This window comes from Pteronotus mesoamericanus, unplaced genomic scaffold (genome assembly GCF_021234165.1).
Source record: "Pteronotus mesoamericanus isolate MK-2021 breed Mesoamerican mustached bat unplaced genomic scaffold, CSHL_Meso_final scaffold_1186, whole genome shotgun sequence".
Lineage (NCBI taxonomy): Eukaryota > Metazoa > Chordata > Mammalia > Chiroptera > Mormoopidae > Pteronotus > Pteronotus mesoamericanus.
Genome location: NW_026555302.1, coordinates 16,122,463 through 16,141,172, shown reverse-complemented (window position 1 = coordinate 16,141,172; position 18,710 = coordinate 16,122,463). Strand labels below are relative to the sequence as shown.

The 18,710-nt window shown below is 62.0% G+C and overlaps 1 protein-coding gene across 5 annotated transcripts in view; it reads left to right on the top strand.

The window, feature by feature from the left end:
- Positions 1 to 18,710, top strand: part of ATF6 (activating transcription factor 6) — an 80,293-nt gene that overhangs the window by 11,887 nt on the left and 49,696 nt on the right. For all 5 annotated transcript variants that reach the window (XM_054587842.1, XM_054587843.1, XM_054587841.1 and 2 more), the window contains 5 exons: positions 1,809 to 1,938; positions 2,722 to 2,925; positions 7,415 to 7,635; positions 13,899 to 14,084; positions 14,711 to 14,802. In XM_054587842.1, the coding sequence (XP_054443817.1) occupies positions 1,809 to 1,938; positions 2,722 to 2,925; positions 7,415 to 7,635; positions 13,899 to 14,084; positions 14,711 to 14,802 (833 nt within the window). The remainder of the gene's footprint in view (positions 1 to 1,808; positions 1,939 to 2,721; positions 2,926 to 7,414; positions 7,636 to 13,898; positions 14,085 to 14,710; positions 14,803 to 18,710) is intronic.

Sequence of the window (18,710 nt, the reverse complement as noted above, 5' to 3'; positions counted from 1 at the left end):
CGGGCACCTCCGCACACGCTCCACGCATCGGGCCTGAGCCCGGGCCTCGCCAAGCTGCCAGCAGGGTTGGCCCGCCCCTCCGCGGTGCGGTGTTGGTCTTCTGGCCTCAGTTTTTAGAAGCGTTTTGTTATATGCAGGGTTGTTAGTGTGCAGTTTTGTGACACGAGTTACAGGCGTTTTTTCCCTCCAATTTGTCATTTGTCTTTGAGCTTCATTTCTGGCGCTTGTTTTCTCAAGGTGTACTTTTTATAAACAGCCAAATTATCGGTCTTTTATTGCTTTTTTTTTCACTCAAAGGAGAGTTTTTCACCACTCAAATATTTTTATCCTTGTTTTCTTTCTTATATTAGTTTTTTAAAATTCAGAACAATCTCACACTTACAGAGATGCTACAAGTACATCATAAGGCTTTTTCCGGCGATGCCAGCCAGGCGCCCCCTCACCCCCCCGCCTCAGTGTTGGTTCCTGACCTGCAGGGATGTGTCATGGGTGGCCACACTGTAGCTGCCAAGACCAGGAAGTGCCCACAGGGGCATGGCTGTCTTCTGTCCTCCGCGCCCCCCGCACACGCTGTCCACGGACGTCCTCACACATGTGCTCATCCCATCCCGCAGCCTCCTTCCCGTGAGGCCGTGGGCCCTCCCCACTCACGCAACCTCACAGCTCTGTTGGCCAAAGACCAGCGAGTGTGCAGGAGGCGTCCCAGTGGGGCTTGCCTGGCGCTGTGGGGTGGAGTCTGGTGCGAGTCTGGGCAGGCGCAGTTCGGTGGGGCGCCGGCCTCTGTCCCTGGCTTTGGATGAGGAGGTGCTCTTTTCGGGCCGCGCTGTTGCCGAAGGCGTCACTGGGCTACCCGGACGCAGTGGCCTGCCAGGCTCCCCCGTGAGGGGGCTGTCTTCCCTTTGCCATAGATAAACAAACAAAGCAGGTGCTTCATCACATGTCTTGTGTTTGTATCGGTGTGGACTCATGGGTTCCTATTTTACAACAGGTGGTAACCCATCACTTGCATTACTCTGCATCTTTTAACTTTGTTTATGTTCTACTTTTTATTGTAAAATATTTTCGGTATTACTGTTTGAATGTTTCTTTCCCCTTTGTGGCTTTTGGGCTGGTTTGACTTGAGGGACCCACGTCACACTGAGAGTAACACTTGTTCTGCAAAACTTTCTTTAATAACCTTACAGATTGAAGGCGCATGATGTAGATATGGCTGTTCTACTCTATTACAGAACATCTTTTTCTCCCAGAATAGAAATGCTACATGTATGCTATGTTAACTTTCTTTATCCTGTCAAAATGGGACAGGTCCACTGAGGAGTAAAAGTCTTTTGAGAGTATTGTCCTGACACTTCTTTTTGTTGTCAATTTACTCGTCAGATAAAATAGCTCTGCTTCCCTCAGTGTTCACCCTTCTTTCAAAACACTGGGTGCAAAGCCAGTGGGAGCAAATAGAAGAGGAGAAGATAGAAGAATTATTTGCTTTGAGAGTCTTGTAAGACTAAACAAGAGGCTGTGGGAAAGGATACTGGTGTTTTAACTGGAGCCTTGTAAAATGCTAGTTGTTTGCAAGGCCAGGAACCAAGTAAAACATGAAGTCTGTGGGAGGGAGCGTAGAAGTGGGTCTGTGATTCGTGGGCAGATCTTGCACTTTGGTTACTTTCTTTCGGTGTTGGTGATGGATGCTGACGTGCCTGTGGTGCCGTGGCACCTCACAGGTGCAGTGCCTCCCCGCAGGCCTTGCCCCCTCCACACGCCCTCCTGCCGGGGCGGTGTTCCGCCACAGGAACGCGTGCTTGCTGTCACTGCAGGAGGAGCTGGACCTGTCTGCCGGCCCCCAGATGTCTCCTCTTTCCCTCTACGGAGAGAGCCCCGGCGGTCCCTGCTCAGCCGAGCCTGCGAAGGAAGACAAGCCCGTCCCCAGTCCGAGGAGCAAGCCCGGTACTGTTCCATCTCTAACCAGTGTCGCTGCCGTTCTTGCCCGAGCTCGGGTGCCACTACTCAGACACAGGCATGGGGGCCTCTGAGTGTGTCTGCCAGGCCTATCTGCCGTGGACCGGTGTGGGGGGTCCCGGTTGTCTCCTTCCATCTTTAGAGGCGAGAGGACTGCAGGGGACTTGCCTCCCGCCATCCCTCCCACCCCCAGGTGGAGGGTCCTGGCTGCGAGGGCCGCTGGGCGGAGGCTGTGGTCGCCTCGTGATGCCAGGCTGCAGGCGGGGCTGTGCTGCTGCTCCGCGGGGCACACACCCAAGGGTTAGGCCTCATGCCGCAGGGACCTGAGCAAGTGCAGTATGGTGATGACCCTCTTGCTGGTTCTGTCTTGCAAATTTTAAAGTTGCAAGGAGGGTAGATTTTCAAAATTATTGTGACAAGAAAAATAATGTAGTAACTATGTGCTGGGAGTTACCTGGACTCACCGTAACGGTTGTTTTGTGATGCCGATACTGCACCGTCAGCTGGTACCCCTGAAGCTGGCACAATGTCATGTGTCCGCTGTGCCTCAGCAGAAACAAAGGCAGCCCTCCAATGGGGACTGTTTCTCAGCCCGTCAAGGCCCGGGGTCCCCGTGCTAAAACTCCAGCTCAGGGTGGTTGCTCAGAGGCCAAGGCAACCTCAGGACAACTTACTTCGGTGGTCAAAGTGGAGAGAAAGGTGTAAATAGAACCTGTTTCCTAAGATCGCTTGCGTGTCTTCGGATTGATTTGTGGTTTGTTTTTTCTCTAGAAAATGGACTGACTCCAAAGAAAAAACTTCAGACAAATTCAAAACCTTCAATTCAGCCCAAGCCTTTACTGCTGCCAGCAGCACCCAAGCCTCAAACCAACGCCAGCGTCCCCGCGAAAGCCATCATCATCCAGGCGCTGCCCACACTGATCCCGGTGGCAAAGCAGCAGCCAGCGCTCAGCATCCACCCCGCGCCCAGCAAAGGTATCGCGGGCAGCGAGGGGCTGTGTGCGCGGCCGGCAGCGGCCGGGCTGGGGCCGTTAGGTTAGCTCTGGTTCCTGCACTGCTCTCCGCGCTGCAGGTCAGGAGCTGTCCTTCGTTCTGGGACATGGCAAGTGACGACACCCGCTCCCGGTCCCAGTAGGGGCGAGAGATCAGATGGGCCCCGCCCGCAGGCTCATTTCTTTGCAGGTTTAGTTACGAGAGGCTTATTAACTTTCTTGGTGACATTTTATCCTGAGATTTTTGTGTCTCTGAGCTCTGTTTTTAAAGAGGGGCCGGTATTGAAACAATATGGTCCATTTCGGTCTCGTGGGCGTGTTTTGGCCCTAGAACCAGGCTGTTACCCTCAGGAGCGTGTCCTGGAGCGGCCTCTGCGCCCGAACCGCCTTCCCTGCGCCTGGACCGCGTGTGGTTCTGCGTGCCGTCCACCAGGTGGCGGCGCGCGCCCGCTCCTGGAAGGATCAGGCGGATGGAGGTTGGCAGGGAGGCCCAGGAGGCCCAGGTGCTGGGGGAGCGGGACCGGGCAGCCTCGGGCGCTCGTGCAGGGGCGGAGCATCGCGCTTGCGCAGGTGCGTGCGCGCCCGCCCGAGTCCAGGCAACCCGAGCAGCGTCGTTCCCGGGGCGTCGCCGCTGGTGCCCGGGAGGACGAGGTGGCACCGGGGAACAGGCTGTCCCTGAACACGGCGTGGCGTCTGCCTCTATGGCCGCGTGCCCGGCTCTGGCGGTAGCTCGTTTCTCTGGACGGCGGTCGTGGGGAGGGCGAGGCCGGTCGCGCGGTCGCAGACAGCGTGGCGTCGCTCAGAGAAGGGCCGCAGAGGCTGGGTGGACGCAGGCAGGCCTGTGTGCGGCCGCTCCCGGCCTTTCTCGGGCGAGGGCAGCGCGCCGGCCGGGCAGGAGTCCCGGGGGTCTGGGACGGCCGGCGGTCAGGTGTTCGAGAGCTTCTTGATGTGAAATGCAGTCTCCGGTGTGTGTCTGCGTGGGGACGTTTTAGGGACCGTCTGCAGCCCTGTCAGCAGGGCCTCGGAAGGACGTGTGTCTCCCGAAGGCTGAGGGACTTAAACTTGTGAAGACCCTCGTTTAGCCCCCATAAGCTACCACAGCAGGTGTGAAAAGAAAAGCCTGACGCCAGCGCGACTAGCGGACCGGCGGCAGCGGAAGAGCTGGAGGCCCCCGCGGCGAGGAGACGCGCAGCGCGTCTCCGAGGGTTGCTCCAGCCTCGGCCGCCTGCGCGGCACGCGGGCGTGCGTGCGTCCCTGCGCCTGTGGGCGGTGCTTCTCTGGGGGCGTGTCCGCTCACCGGGCGGCCTGTAGAACAGGCGTCTGGGGCCGGCGGAGAGAAGGGCGGGTCCTCCGTTTCTGTGGGAATGTGGGGCCAGGGGAGGGGAACACGGGAGGCCCTTCGCAGCCCCTTACGTGACCTCCACGATGAGCAGTTCCCGTCGGGAGCAGGAAGCCGCGCTCGCAGGAGGCGGTGGGACGTCTCGGGCCGCCTTGGTGCGGCGGTTTGGCCTCCTCCCCTGCACCGCGGCGCCACTCCCCCTGGAGCCCCCTCGGGCCCGGCCAACCCGCACTGGCCCTCAGGGACCGCGCTTGCCCTTCTGTCTGCCCGGGGCGGCTCCTGCCTTCGCACACCCGCGTCCTGTGCATCCACCGAGCCTGCGCCGTGCGGGCGGCTGGGACGGGGGCCGGGAGCAGCATCCCAGGGTTTGGTGAGTGGTGGGGGGCAACGGGGACAGAGAGGACAGGGTCCTGTCACGGGCTCTCTGGGTGGAGGATGATGCCACTCGCTGGAACGGAGGGCAGAGGAGGGCGCTGGCTCGGGGCGCCCCGCAGGTGACAGGCAGGGCCAGGCCTTGAGCCGCGCGGTCTGGCTCCGAGGCTGGGTGTTGAGCCCGGCGCTGGGTTGCCTGTGGCCCCGGGGGGGGGCGCTGAGCTGTGGCTGTTGATCTCAGGAGTCGGGGGTTAGCGAGTTTGTGTGAACGGTCACGTTACCGTCGCTGTGAGAACCAGGGACCTGAGAACGCACGCAGTGCCCTGCGGCGCTTGCACGGACGGGGGCAGCAGCGGTGGCGAGCGCTCACGTCTCCGCCCCGTGCCGGCTCCGGTCTGGGCGCTTCCGTGTGTCCGCCCCGCGCCGAGCGCGGGCGCCCCCTCCGTTGCCCGGAGCCCCACAGCGGCGCCGGGCGTCGGCGAGCGCCGCACGCGTCGTTTCAGGTCCGGGGGAGGTTGGGAAGGAAGAGCCCGCACAGCCGGGAGCCGGCCGGGGTCAGCGGAGTCCGGCACTGCGGCCAGCCGCGTCCCGTCAGGGGTTTGCGCGCGGTGTCCGAGAGGAGGCGGACGGTGCCGAAACGGATGCACAGCCGTGCTGTGTCCCGTGTAGCTGTGTCCGCGCCGCGAGCCGTTGGGCCTGAGTCCAGCTGCTGGCTGGGCGGGGACCCCTGTGCTTGCACTTTGGGGTCTGGCGAGCAGGTCCGTGGAGAGCGAGTCGCATGAGGGGTTTTATTTTTTCTCGAAGACACTGAGTGCCCATTGAGTTGTTTCCCCCCGTTCTTTCTTGATTCTTGCCTTAGGTGCGGGCTGATTTGCGGGTGGCTGGGCCGGCACTGTGGGCTGAAAGGGGAGACGTGCACCCTGGAGGGAAGGAGGCGGCAGAGGCTGGCAGGACTCGGAGCCGCGTTGGCCCCAGACTTGGCGGGGCTGCCGCGCCTGCCCCCGCTGCAGCGTCGGCAAGGAGAGCGTGCGGGCGGGCAGTGGCGGCCGCGTGGGCGGTGTTCCCTGCCTCGGCCGGGGGGAGCCGGGCCGGCCTGCGGTGCCGCGGCCAGCGCTGCGGAGCTGCGCGGAGCTCGAGGGAGGCTCCTGCCCTGGAAATGGCTCGGTTTTCCACGCTGACCGCGTCCTGCGTTCTTCACAGGAGCCCGAAGTTGATGGAACAGTGTTTGGTTCTCGGGGGCCTTTTCATCGCAGTTTTTAAACCCAGAAGACGTGGGGCGCGGCCTGTGCCGCGGGCGCAGCCCCTGGTGGTTTCCTGAGGCCCCACTGCTGGCTTCACGTTTGTGAGTACGCGTCTGCGTCCTGAGCTGCAGGTTCGTTTAAAAGCGATCCTAAGTTCCTGACGGCCTTTTCTTGTGGCGTGTTTCTCAACCCAGCGGCACCTCTGGGCGACGCGGTGCCTGCGCCTCGGGGGCGGGGCCGGGGGCGGGGCCGGGGGCGGGGCCCCGCCGAGCGCGCCTCCGCCAGACCCGCTGCGGCTTCTCCGGGGTGTTGGTGCCGGGCCCAGCGCTCGCTCGCCTGCGGGTTGCTTTATTTATTCATTATCTTTACTTGCGTATTTGGCCTAAGTGTGTGTATATCGGCTTATGAGTTGTCTCAGTTTATGTTTTTATTTCATAAAAGAAGGCATTCTGAGGGAAAATGTTTAGTGGTCATTTATGCTCAGGCAAATTGTGCACGCTCCGAATCTATGAAATTATTCTTGCAGCTTTCTTACTAACTCACTAACTTACGGGGAACAAAGTACTGTTCAGTTCTGTTCCTTTAGCTGCTGTTCGAGGCCGTCTGAAACGATACCTTGATATTACAGGAGTGGCTGTTTCAAGCTAAGACAGGCGTTGTTAGCACCAGGTGGCCCGCGGCGCCGCTCGGACCCCCTTGCCTCGCGCCCGCGGAACTCGGGGTTGGGTCGTACGCGGCTCGTGTGACCCTGTCGGAACGTGCGGGGCTTTCCCTTCGAGGCGGATCCCAGGCGCCCGTGCAGCTTCAGTGGCCGCGGGGGGGGGCGGGGGCGGCCGGAGCTGAGAGGGGGCGCCCCCTCGAGGCGAGAGCCGCCCTCTGCTCAGGTCGGCGCGGGTTTAAACTGACACTAAGTGTGAAGATTGAGAAGAGACGTGTGGGCTGTGGCCGCGGGGTGGGGGTGGTGGTTATCTGCACAGTTTTAAGTTGCAGGTTTATGTGTTCTGTGCTTGCTAGTAGCTAAGAATTCATCTCAGGGTTTTAACATTTTTGATATTTGTGTTGCGTTTTCTTCCAAGCATCGAGTTAGGGAACCTCTGTTTATAGGTGTTTGGTGTGGTATTTCTAAGTCCCGTGAACTTGAAATACATACATGGTTCTCTGTGTTGTTAGAGAACGTTTGTTATATATAATGTGAAAAATCCTTTTATCACTAGTGCATTTCAGAGGTTATTACAACACTTGGAGATATCTCTGTATAACTTAGCAAATTTGACACATGTGTAGTTGAGATCAACTATATGGAACTGCACTGTGAAGGCTCACACGAAAGGGCGTGGCCTTAGCTGGGGCCATGAGGCAGGACATGGGGAGTCATCACGGGATCATGCGCGGCCGCCGAGCCGGGCAGGTGGCTGTCCACCCCCACCTGTCGCTCCGCCTGCAGGCCAGGTCTCTGGGCTGAGCGGCTCTTCCTGCCCCAGAGCTGCGCGCCCTCTGACCCCCGTCTTTTCTCTCCACAGGTCAGACCGTGGTGCTGTCTCAGCCGGCCGTGGTTCAGCTGCAGGCGCCCGGGGTCCTGCCCTCTCCCCAGCCCATCCTGGCCGTGGCTGGGGGCGCCGCACAGCTCCCCAACCATGTGGTCAGTGTGGTGCCGGCCCCTGTGGCCAGCAGCCCAGTGAACGGAAAGCTCTCTGTGGCCAAGCCTGTCCTACAAAGTACTGGGAGAAGTGTGGGCTCAGACGTAAGTTTTGACACAATGCTTTTCTAGTGCCCGATTTAGAAACAAGAGCGAGACACATTCCTGTGTTTGTTGCCGTGTTTTTGTGTGTCCTGTGTGCTGAGACTGCGCGTCCAGCCTTTGGTGGGAAATTCGGGCTAGGGTGGCGGTGAGAATCTCAGGAGAGGCTGTACGAGGCCTGCAGCAGCCTGGCCAGGCGCGTGCACGCCCTTCTCCATCTGAGCCTCGACCTGTGCACGGCCCTGCAGCCCCGCCCAGCCGCGCCCTGGCGTTCGCAGGGCGCCTCGGAACTCGCGGAGGGGCCGTGTTTGGCGGCTCCCCGGACACTCGTCTGTGGGCTGCTGCTAGCCGGTGTGCGCACTTAAACTTACGGAAGGGCCTTGGCACTGCATAAGGATGCCTGGCTTCTCTGGGGGTTCTGTCTCTCAGTGGTTTTTTGGTACTTTCCCGTCTTTGTAAATCTTCACGTTTCCTAGCATGTTGTAGGGATTTTTTGTAGATAAATCACCGAAAGTTTCCTAAGACCTGCCACTCCCTAAAACCAGCTGCAGCACTTGCCAGCTAATTCTTGCTTTGTTTAAGAGTGAACAGAATGCCTCATGCTCTGTATTGAACGGCTGTTGAACGTCATGGGTCTGCAGGGTAGTGAACGTTAAGCCGCACGGGACCCTCCGGAGCTGTGACCGGGAAGGCAGACCCGTTTTCTTTAAAGCAGACGTGGGCCTCACTGGCTGTCGCTGTTGCCGCTCCGCCCCTCCCGGTGTGGCAAGGGCATTTGCAGCCCAGGGAGTTAGGTGAGGTCCTTTGTCAGACTCCTGGTGACCTGCCTGTCCGGATTCCAGCGGCTCATCCGTGGCCTGTCCCACTGTGCCGTGGCCCGGCTGCCGTGCAGACACCGACGGCGACCTCCGTAGGACGTGCATGCGGAGGCGGAGGCCGAGGGCTCCAGCAGTCCCGGTGCTGTGTCTGGGGGCCCCTGGATGTGCCTCCAAGATGCGTGGAGGCCCGAGTGTCGTCTGGTGCAGACGGGGACGCAGAGCTGGGCTGGACGTGGGTCCACCTGTGCTGAGGCCAGAAGAGCGGGCACTGAGTGTGGCCTGGCCGCCGCCATGGTCAGGCACCAGGTGCTGGCCGGCTGCACTCGGCATGGGCGGCTGGCGGTGCTGGGGGCGGGGCCTCCCTCTCCTCCCAGCGCTGGGGAGGTTCTCCAGGAAGTGAGTGGACGGTAACAAAACCTAAAGATATTTTTTAATTAAAATTTTAATTTTAATTAAAAGCCTTTTAATTAAAAGCCAACAAAAAAGTATTCTTTTCACAGAAGACTGGGGAGGGTAAGAATAATGAAAGAAAATTTTTAAAAATGATCCTTTAAAATTTCTGATCATGGGTTTGAATGTTTCCCCTGGGATACTCTCAGATAGAACCAACAACAGAAAATGGTCAAAGTTGTCTTTTTATAATGTGTTAGGACATTTAAAATATATGTTATGGAATAGTTTAGTCATGAAAAAAGGGAATGACTGATTAGAACTTTAAAAGCCGCAGATCAACTGTGCATGACAGTTGTAAAAAACATTAGCGTAACCTTAGTCTGCGTTCATAGGGTTAGGACAGCAGCCGTGGGGTGTCCCGAGGAGCGGTGCGGGCGCGGTGCGGGCTCAGCGAAGGGCAGGCGAGGCCAGCAGGGGGCCGTCCTCCAGGAAGGTCAGGCTGTCGTGTGCAGAAGGGCTCTCTGGCCAGTGGCCCCGAGGACCCCAAGAGCAGGTGCGGGCGGTTCTAGGGGGGTCCCTTTGTGCCTGAGCATCTTTGGTCCAGTCCTCGCACTGCATACTGGGACCGTGGCTTCCCGGTGCGGGCTGGTGCCGTGTGCGCTGCCGCCCGCCTGCTGCCTCTGCCTGTGTCTGCGAATCGTTGGCTGGTCTGCCCGCTCGGCATCCTGTGCGGGCTCCTGGTGTGAAGGCCACGTCCGCCCTGCTGTCGGGCTGCGAGGGGGGCTGTGAACCTGGGGAAGAGCCGGCTGGTGAGGTCCGCGTGGCGGGAGCCACGGGAACGTGGCCGAGGAGGACGTGCAGAGCCAGCGGGGTCGTCCTTTCAGCAGTGCTGGTGGGTCAGCCGCCCTCTGTTCGGAACTTGGAGTTGGCAGTAGTGTAGAAGGGAGCTTCACGTAACCGTGCTCGGCACAAGAGACCTCGCGACGAGGAGAGACGTCCTCGCCAGCCTGCGTTGAGGGGCTGTGCTTGTTCTCCCTTGGCCGGCGCCTGAGGACATGAGCCAGAGTCTTCAGTGTGTTTCCCGGTAGAGGTTTGACTTAATGTTTCTTTTAGGGGAAGACGCTTCTGTCTGGCCCATTCAGCCCGGCCACGCAGGAGCCTGGAGAGGGGCTGCTCCGGGAGCCACCGCGGCCGCCTCTCGCCGGCTCTCACCCGCCGGCGGCCCCGGGCCTGTGTCGCTGAGGCTCGTGTCCAGTCCAGTTAGGGTTCGTTGCGATTCGTGTACATTCCTGGTGCAAAATGGTCAAAGGAAAACATTTTTGTGATGTGTTCCTTGTCCTTTTGTACAAAAAGTGTGGTGAAAAAGTTGGAATTCAGCAGGAAGAAAAGGAATGAAAGAAAGAAACAGCGTACAGTGCTGTGGGGCCTCGGCCGCGGACGTGGCCCCCGTCCGACCGGGGCAGCTCCCTGGCGGCCGCCGCGCCCAGAGTGCGTGCCTGGCACGCCTTTCCTGGCCTGCAGCTGCCTCACGGCCACGCGGTTCACATTGTAATCTCGCTCTTCCTGCCTTTGCTGGTAAATCCGTTCTGCTTAAGGCTTGGAAGCCTCGCCCAGGCTTTCAAGAAACACGGTTTGCTTTTGGCCCTGATCCCGATGGAAAATGTGAGCCCGTCCCCCATCTCGGACAGGACGCCCTCGTGCCCGCGCTGAGCGTAGGCTGAGGCGCCCGTGCCGAGGAGCCTGCCCCTGTGGCTGCACGGGGCCATCGGACGCCCCCGCCTGCCCGCGGGGGGCCCAGGTGCGCCGATGAGCTCTGTGTCCCCCTGTGCTGCCCCCGCCCCCTGCCCCCCGTCTCCACGGAGGCCAGCAGACGCCGCGGCCCTGGCTTGCGGTCATGGAGCTGCACGGTTTCGTTACTGGGACAGGAAAGACCAGGGGAAAAGGTGGTGGGATGGTGCTGTGCACCCCCCCCAGTGGCCAGGGCGGAGCAAGACCTCTTCGTGGGAATTGAAGAAGAGAACAAGGGGGAGAGGCGACCAAGCACGCGCCGGCGTCGCCGGTCAGGGCCGCAGCTGCAGGGACCGGAGCCCAGGCCTCCCTCTCGGCCCGCCCTCCAGACCCTTTCTTACCTTGCTCCTTTCTCTGACCCTTTCCTTGGTGACCTCGGCCCTTCCCCTCCGCCCCTACCCTTGGGAGGGCCCGTGCTGGTCACCAGAGTCGTCTCGGGATGCGAGGTGCCCGCCGCTGGGACGGGGTGTGCAGGGGACCCCCTAGCGCCCCAGATGGGAGCTTGGTCTTCCTGCCCGGAGACCGTGCCGCGTGGACGGCTCAAGGCTTCAGCCTGTGAGTCTCATGAGTGAGGGCACCACGGTCGGTGTGGAGCCTCGGGAACCCGCTGCTTTTCCAAGAGGCAGGAACCAAGCCTCGCCCTTGTCCAGGGCAGACCTCACCGCATCGTGCGAGGCTGCCTCACGTGAAAAACGTGCGTTATATGCACAGAATGCTGTGTGAAGAGGAAGTTGACAAAAGGGAATGGCAGGTGTTTTCAGGGACAGTGTCGGTGGCTGGCTGTCGCTGAAGGGTGTGCCCACCCTTTGAACGCTGCCGGTTTGCAGGCAGCTGAGGGGACACCCGACTGGTTAAAGGGGGACAGCCCAGGACGAAGGCGTGGTGGCCGGCAGCTGCAGCCCTGACTGGGAGTGCGGGAGGAGCCCGCCGCTGCCTTCCTGTGACGCCGGGGGTCGTGCGTGCCCGCGTCTGCCGGCGCCTGTGTGTGGGCTGGCGGCGTGACTCCTTTTCGCCCCGGAAGCACAGGGCAGTTCCAGCGTTGCGTTCAGACAGCCGAAGAGAGCCGGCTGCAAGTGCCGTCGGAACTCTGTGTTTGGGTTCCTGCGGGCTTCGCTTACTTTCACTGTCTTCATTCTTCGTATTTATGGGTTGTTTTGAGCATGTATTTCAGGATCCTTGGATTGTGTCTTTTCCAAGGGAAGAGAGGCGTGTGTGGCCGCAGGCGGTTTGTGGTTTGCAGGACGGGGCGTGAGCACCCACTGCAACCCCGCTCTGAGGCCGTGGTGCTGGGTGCCCGCAGGTGCCTTCGTCGGGCGTGGGGGCCCGGCCCCATGGGGACGGTGGAGCGGCACGCTGCCGCGAGCCCCCCGGACGCCCTGCGCGATGGGTGGCGAGCGGAAGCCGCCCCCTCTCTGACTTGGAGCGCACGTCCTTCCGTCGGGGCGTCCGCTTTCTGTCCCAGCCGGGCCCTGGGCACACGGGCGCCCTCACCGCCAGGGGCCCGTGGGAGTTGCAGCAGGAGGGGCGGGGCGGGGCGGGGCGGTCCTGTGCAGAAGACAGCGTGGCATCGGGGAGCCGCCCATGCACTCAGGTGTGTCTGCGTGGGGGTGCACGTGTGTGTACGCATCCATGGAAGCACACTCGTGCATGGGTACATGTGGGTCTGTGTATGCATATGTGTGCGCATGTGCGTGGCGTGGGTGACGAGGGGGTGGCTGCTCCAGAGGGGACTTTCACGGGTGATGGTGACGTAAGTCAGTGTTCTTGTGACTTTCAAAAAAGAACAGAAATGGACAAAGCGCCCTCTCCCGAAACCCCGTGTGGCGTGTCTCCTCCCCGGACCCTGCTGAGGGGCCGTTGGCGCAGAGATCGCTTGGCTGGCTTTGCTGTGGCTGTTTCTGGGCAACATGTGGGGTGGGAACTGTATTGTTATTGTTTAAAAAATTAAATTGTTTAATTTTATTTATTGGTCTCATCAAGAATAGTCACTGAACACTCCACAGGAGACTGCTTATAAGTCATTGCACACAGAAGCCAGTAACTCAGTCATCTTTGTATAGTAATCAAAATATCACTTAGTGCTTCTCATGGACTTATTTTTGCCACTCACCCCCACAACACACCCCCACAATAACTGAAGCCCGCGTCACGAGCGGCTCCGTCACCTCGTGTAGGAGACACACGGCACCGGAACCCGCCTTAGTGAGTTTTCGCTCTGGAGGGTATTGCGGGCAGTGAGTGGGTGTTACATGTTCTGGTGATAACCTGCATGGAGAGAGAACGCTGACCCCCTGAGGCAGCCGAGGCCGCGGGGCCTGAGGAGCTCAGAGGAAAGCAGAGTGCGCGGCGGGTCCGCAGCACAGCGCGGGGGCTCCTTCGAGGCGGGCGAGCGCTGGAGAGCGCGGGCGAGGCAGGCAGCCATGGCGACGTGCCGGGTGGGCGGAGCCTGAGCGGGGCCGGGGGAGGGGGGGCGGCCACATCGTGGAGGCCGGGGGAGCCGCGGGGGGAGCAGGGGTGCTGGACCAGGGTCGTTTTTCAGTACAGGAGCAACAGGGACCTGATTTTCCTGGGGTGCAGGAGGTCAGTGTTCTTAGCAGCGGTGGACGGGAAGCGATTCCGGGTGGCTGAAGTGGTGAGGAGGCTGCTGCCGAAGCCCAGGGACAGGCTGGGGGCCCTGCATGGGAGGGAGGGGCCGGGGCAGTCCACGCGCGGCGAGTGGCAGAGACCTGAGCTCCGCCAGCTTCCCCTCTGTGCCCGAGTCTCATCACCCAGAGGACGGAGAGAAGCAGCCAGGGGGCGGGGGTGAGTGGGCGCGCACGGGACGCGCCTGCCCGGGGCCGTGGATGGGGGACGTGGCCAGCCGGTGCGGGGCCCGACCACAGCCCACAGGCCTGTGTGAGGGGCAGGGCACATCAGGCACCTTCTCGGAGTTTCTAGCGGGACTTTGGAGGGGCCTGGAAAGCAGACGTCGCGTCTCGTTAGGCTGAGAAGGCCTCGTTTAATTGACTGACTTCGGTTCGATTCACATTTTAAAAAACGTATCTTGAAACACCCAGTAACACGTTTTGAACAGTCGTTTAAAAATAAGTGAAAATGAGCCTTTTCTGGCCTGGTCAGGGTCTGGAATCGGGGCGCCCTGGCTCACGGCCCCTCCCCTTGGAACTGGGGTGCCCTGACCCAGGGCTGCTCTCCTTGGAACTGGGGTGCCCTGACCCAGGGCTGCTCTCCTTGGAACTGGGGTACCCTGACTCCTGGCCACCCCCCTAGATCGCTGTGCTCAGGAGACAGCAGCGGATGATCAAGAACCGGGAGTCGGCCTGCCAGTCCCGCAAGAAGAAGAAGGAGTACATGCTGGGGCTGGAGGCCAGGCTCAGGGCCGCCCTGTCCGAGAATGAGAAGCTGAGGAAGGAGAACGGGTCACTGAAGCGGCAGCTGGACCAGGTCGTGTCGGAGGTGAGTGCGGCGGGAGGGCCCGGCTCGGGCCAGGGGTCCTTGCTGCCCCAGAAGTGGGTGGGGAAGCTACGTTTAGGATGAAGTCGTGTGAAGTAACAGCATCAGGAGGGGCCAGCGAGCCCCGAGACATCCGCTGGAAGGGCAGGGCCCGGACAGTCCCGCCGGGGCTGCCCCCGTAGGAAGGGGAACGGCGCGCGTGAACGCGTCTGTCTCTGCCGGTCCCGCTGGAGCACAGCTCTGGCATTCGCACGGTACCGCGCCGCCCCCAGGCCAGTGAACCTCCGTCTGCCTGCAGGGCGCCCTTGGGGCCGCAGGGCTGTCCTGGACCCTGCGGCCGCTGCCTCGGCAGGTGGGCTCCTCCCCGACCCGTTGCTGCCCACCCCACCGCAGGAAGATCCCCGTGTCGCTGGGCCCAGGGTTGAGGGGACAGGACGGGCTGCTGGAGCACCTGGGGGGTGTCAGCTTGTTGACCGGCCAATGGAGGGAGCGGGGAGGCTGCCCTGGGCTTCTGGAAAGTGCCGTGGGCTTGCTTTCGAGCCGGGCCCCGTGGCCCAGCACTGACAGAGCCGGGGAGGCCTCCCGGTGTGCTGGCCGCAGCCTGACCTTGCCTCACGGCCCTTCCGCAGAACCAGCGGCTGAAAGTGCCCAGCCCGAAGCGCAGGGCCGTCTGCGTGATGGTGCTGCTGGCCCTCGTGCTCCTGAACTGCGGGCCCTTCAGGTGAGTGTGCGGGCGCTCCCGGCGGGGCTGTCCCGGCTGCTGCAGTGGAAGCTGGAGGCGGGTGGGGAGGGCGAGGGAGGAGGCACGGGAAAGGCTGGCTCCCCTCCCCGCCCTTGCCCGGGCCGGCAGGGAGTTCACAGGTGTTCACAAGTGTTCACAAAGGAAGCCGAGCTGTCAGACGGGTGACTGGCGAAGCAGAAAATGACTGGGATCCGGGCCCTCAGCTCGGGCCGCCTGAGATCACGTCCTGGCTCCTCCCCGTGGGTGACGGCCGTCCTGGGCAGACCCCTGCTTGGCGGGGCTGCCACCACGGCCGGGTCCTGGCCCGCGCGCTGGGCGCTGGGCTGGCCCCCTCCCCGGCGGCGAGGCCAGCGGTCAGAGGGTGGCTCCGTTTCTGACCCCCGGGGTTGGGGGAGGAAGCCGGGAGTCTGCATGTTTGTGAACAGCCCAGCGGCAGTGGCTCTGGAGCCGCCTCCTCGCAGCACAGCCGCCCTCTCTCGGGGCACAGTCCCAGGACACGGGGGCTCAGGGACCCCGGAGACCTGCCTCTGGCAACCTGGGGCCGCGGCTGCCGCAGCACAAACACAGACAGCGCCCCGGACCCGGGGTCACAGAGAGGTTGGGCAGGGCCAGGCCTTCCGGGCCCCACGACACCCTGGAAGGACAGGCCGTGCAGGGGGTGGGTGGTCTGCCGTGAGCCCGGGGCAGGCAGAGCGTGAGCGTGTGCACGCCTGTGCCCAGCTCCCAGGGCAGCCCAGGCACGACCGGGGGCGCGGACGCGTTGCTCGGGGGCGGCGATGGGGGGCGCCCCGTGGAGGCTGGAGCTTGGCAGGCAGCGGCAGTCTGCCTGGCGTGGAGCGTGGCGCCCGCGCCTCCTAGGACAGCGTGTCGTGGACGCTGCGGCTTACTTTATTTCTTCCCCCGTGGAGATTTTTACCTGGTTTCCTAGAGTCGCTCAGTAAACATTTGTGGTATGACTGAGTTGTGCCCCCTGAGTAGCTGTGACTTATTCTTTCACGTGGTTTCCGCTGGTTGTATTTCTCTTTTAAAGGCTTACTCGCAATCTTGACCAAAAAACCCTCCTGTTTGGCGTGAACTGCTCGAGCGCCTCACGCATCTCGTGTCTGACGTGGAACTTGCTGCACCCGTAGCTCATGTTCACAGCTTCTGCTTTGTGCCTTTGCACAGACCGTTACACCTGGAGGCCTCCCTCCTTGCGCCCTCCCACGTCGCTTCTCGTGGTGTCCGAGAATGCAGGACGCGCAGCGCTCGGCTGCGGCGCCTCGCCCCGCGGAGCCCTTGTGCACAGGCCGCTGGCCCCCCTGAGGCTGGGCCCTGGGCTCTGCCACGTTCCGTGTGTGTGTCCGTGCAGCCGTGGGGTCTCGGGCCACGTCGTCTCATCCTTCAGCTTTGTTCCCAAGTGGGTCACACGTGTGCTCCGCGCTCTCTCACCTGCCTGCCCCTTCAGCCTCCCTCCTTGCCGCATGCCGGGCCTGCTCGCTCCCTCGCCCGTCCCGACACAGCAGATGCTCAACGCGTCACTGTTTGTGAGGCCCTGAGCGGGGAGCTGGGCTGCAGACAGCGCAGGGCAGGCAGGGGCGAGGCAGCCGTCCCCAAGATGTGGGCACGTTTGGGAGGGAACCTACCAGGAGCCAGTGGCCCCGGCAGTGGCCTCCCGAGAGGCCCTGTCCACGCCGTTGGTGTGCGCACGCTGACGGTGGCCCGCGGTGCCTGGAGGCCACGTGAGTCTGGAGATTGGAAAGAAGAGGCAGGAGCCGTGGCCGTTCCGTGAGTTGGTGGCCTTCAGCGCCGCGGAGGCGCACGTGGGCAGGGAGTGGGCAGTTGGCTCTGTGAGCAGGGCCTGGGCCGTCTGCGGGGGCAGGAGGCCGGTTCCCACTTGCCAGCCAGGGCTTGTGCTCAGAACCTGGACGGTCAGTCCAGGCAGGGGAGCCAGGGAGGGAGGTGTGGACATCGATCCTGAGGCGCAGCAGAGGAGACGGGCGGAGGCCTCGGGAACCGAACGCCTGGGACACAGGGGCCCTCGGAAAGCGTGCCTGTCTGGAAACTCGCCGAGAGGCTTGGACGGAAGAGCAGCGGCAAGGAGGAGAGCTGCATGGAATGAAGATGCACCAGCGCAGCCTAACGAGCCAGAGGAAGCGGGAGAGGAACCAGCTGAGACTCTGCAGCCAGCACGGTCCCTCCCAGAGGAGGCTCCGCCCGAGGGGCTGGCCGTGGGAGCCCGAGAATAGCCGCCGCGTCGCCGAGGGCCGCAGCCCGCCCAGAACCTGCCGCCCAGCAGTGACTCTGCTGTCCAAGGCGCTTCCCGACTGGCCCCCCCACCGGTGGCCCCCCGGCCGCAGGGCCGGGAGGCGGCCAGCAGAGCAGGGACCCCGGCGGAACCCGGCCGGTGCCCTCGGGAGGTGCGGACGGAACACCTCCATGGCCGCGGCCCCTGGGCGGCCTGATTATGCTCGGTTGGCGCGACTCCGCACGGGCTTTGAAACAGCGGGCCGTGGGCGCCTGCTGAGTGAGCTCTTCTCCGGTCCCGCAGAGCTCAGCCTGGCCAGACATGGCAAATTCCAGGGAGACGTCCCCAGGGTGCTGTGCATTCAGGAACGTGGCCTCTCAGAACAGGCCTCGTTACCATGTGGAGCTGCCCTGTTGTTTCGGATGCTCAAGGTAGAACTGACTAGTGTGGCTCCACGTGAGAACCACGCGCCCCTGGGTTTACCTTGAGAACCTTCTCTGAGGCGCTGAGGGTCGGCCCGTGAAGACATCTCCCATCAGCAGTGGGAGGGTCTTGTCAGAGAAACGTGCAGCAAAACGGGCTCGTTTGAAGGGTTTTGGGTTGTGGAGTCGTCGTCACACAGAGAGAGAAAATAAACTAACCAGACTTAACAGGGTTAATTTTTTCTGACCTGTTGGTGGGTGGACGGTAGAGGAGGCATCCAGCTCTTTCTGGCGCAGGATGTGAGGACTGGGGTCCCCTCTGGGTGGCCTGGAAAAACGAGGGCTCTCGAATGCAGTAACCCCTTCTCCTGGGCGGCTCGGGGGGCCGATTCTGTGATTGTTAACTCTGTTTTATCGTTGAAGAAACTAAAATTTAACGTAGGTCTCTTTTTAAGCATTATTATTCAATGTGGCCGCCTCTGCTAACCCGGAAAGCGTGTCTCCTCCTGGCCTCGTTCGGGAGCCCGAGGACCCTGGGGTGGCCGCGTGGCGTCCGCAGGTGCAGAGACTCCCTGCAAGTCAGCCCGCCGGGAAGTGATGGGCGGGAAGCCAGGCACGGCCTCAGTTCCACGGCTGAACGAAGAGAGGAGCCGGACTTCCAGGGGCCGGGGCAGGCGGGGCGCAAGCCGCCACTGCAGGGGGTGCTCGTCCTTCGGTCCAGAGTCTGACAGCAGAAGGAAGGCTCTGGAACTAAGCGAGGAGGTGACGCTGGCACCCGCCCCCTTCCCCGCTTAAGTGGAGCCAGGCCGCCCACAGGAGGGCACGTGTGGTCGCTGGAAGAGACGAGCAGGAGGCTGTGCTGCACAGGGAGAGGGTCCCTGTGAGCCCGGCTCGGCGTCCGCGGCGCATGGGGGGAGGCGAAGGGAAGGCCTTCCCCAGGAGCTCGCTGCCCCGGCTGAGGCTGAGCTTTCACTGCTGGCGTGACCCCCAAAACCCAACCAGAAACGGAGGCTGCCGGGTGGCGCTGTGCTGTCGGTGCCCCTGGGCTCCACCATCCTGGCAGCTTCGCCACAGACCCTGCGAGGGCAGAAAAGGCGCCCTGGGCCGCTGCCCACGGACGAGCCACGGAACAGCGGGAAGAAGACACAGCCCAGACACCAGGAGGCCAGGGACGTCTGAGCCGACAGGTACAGCCCGTGAGATAGACACGTTACGTGAAAGACGAAGGAACGGAACAG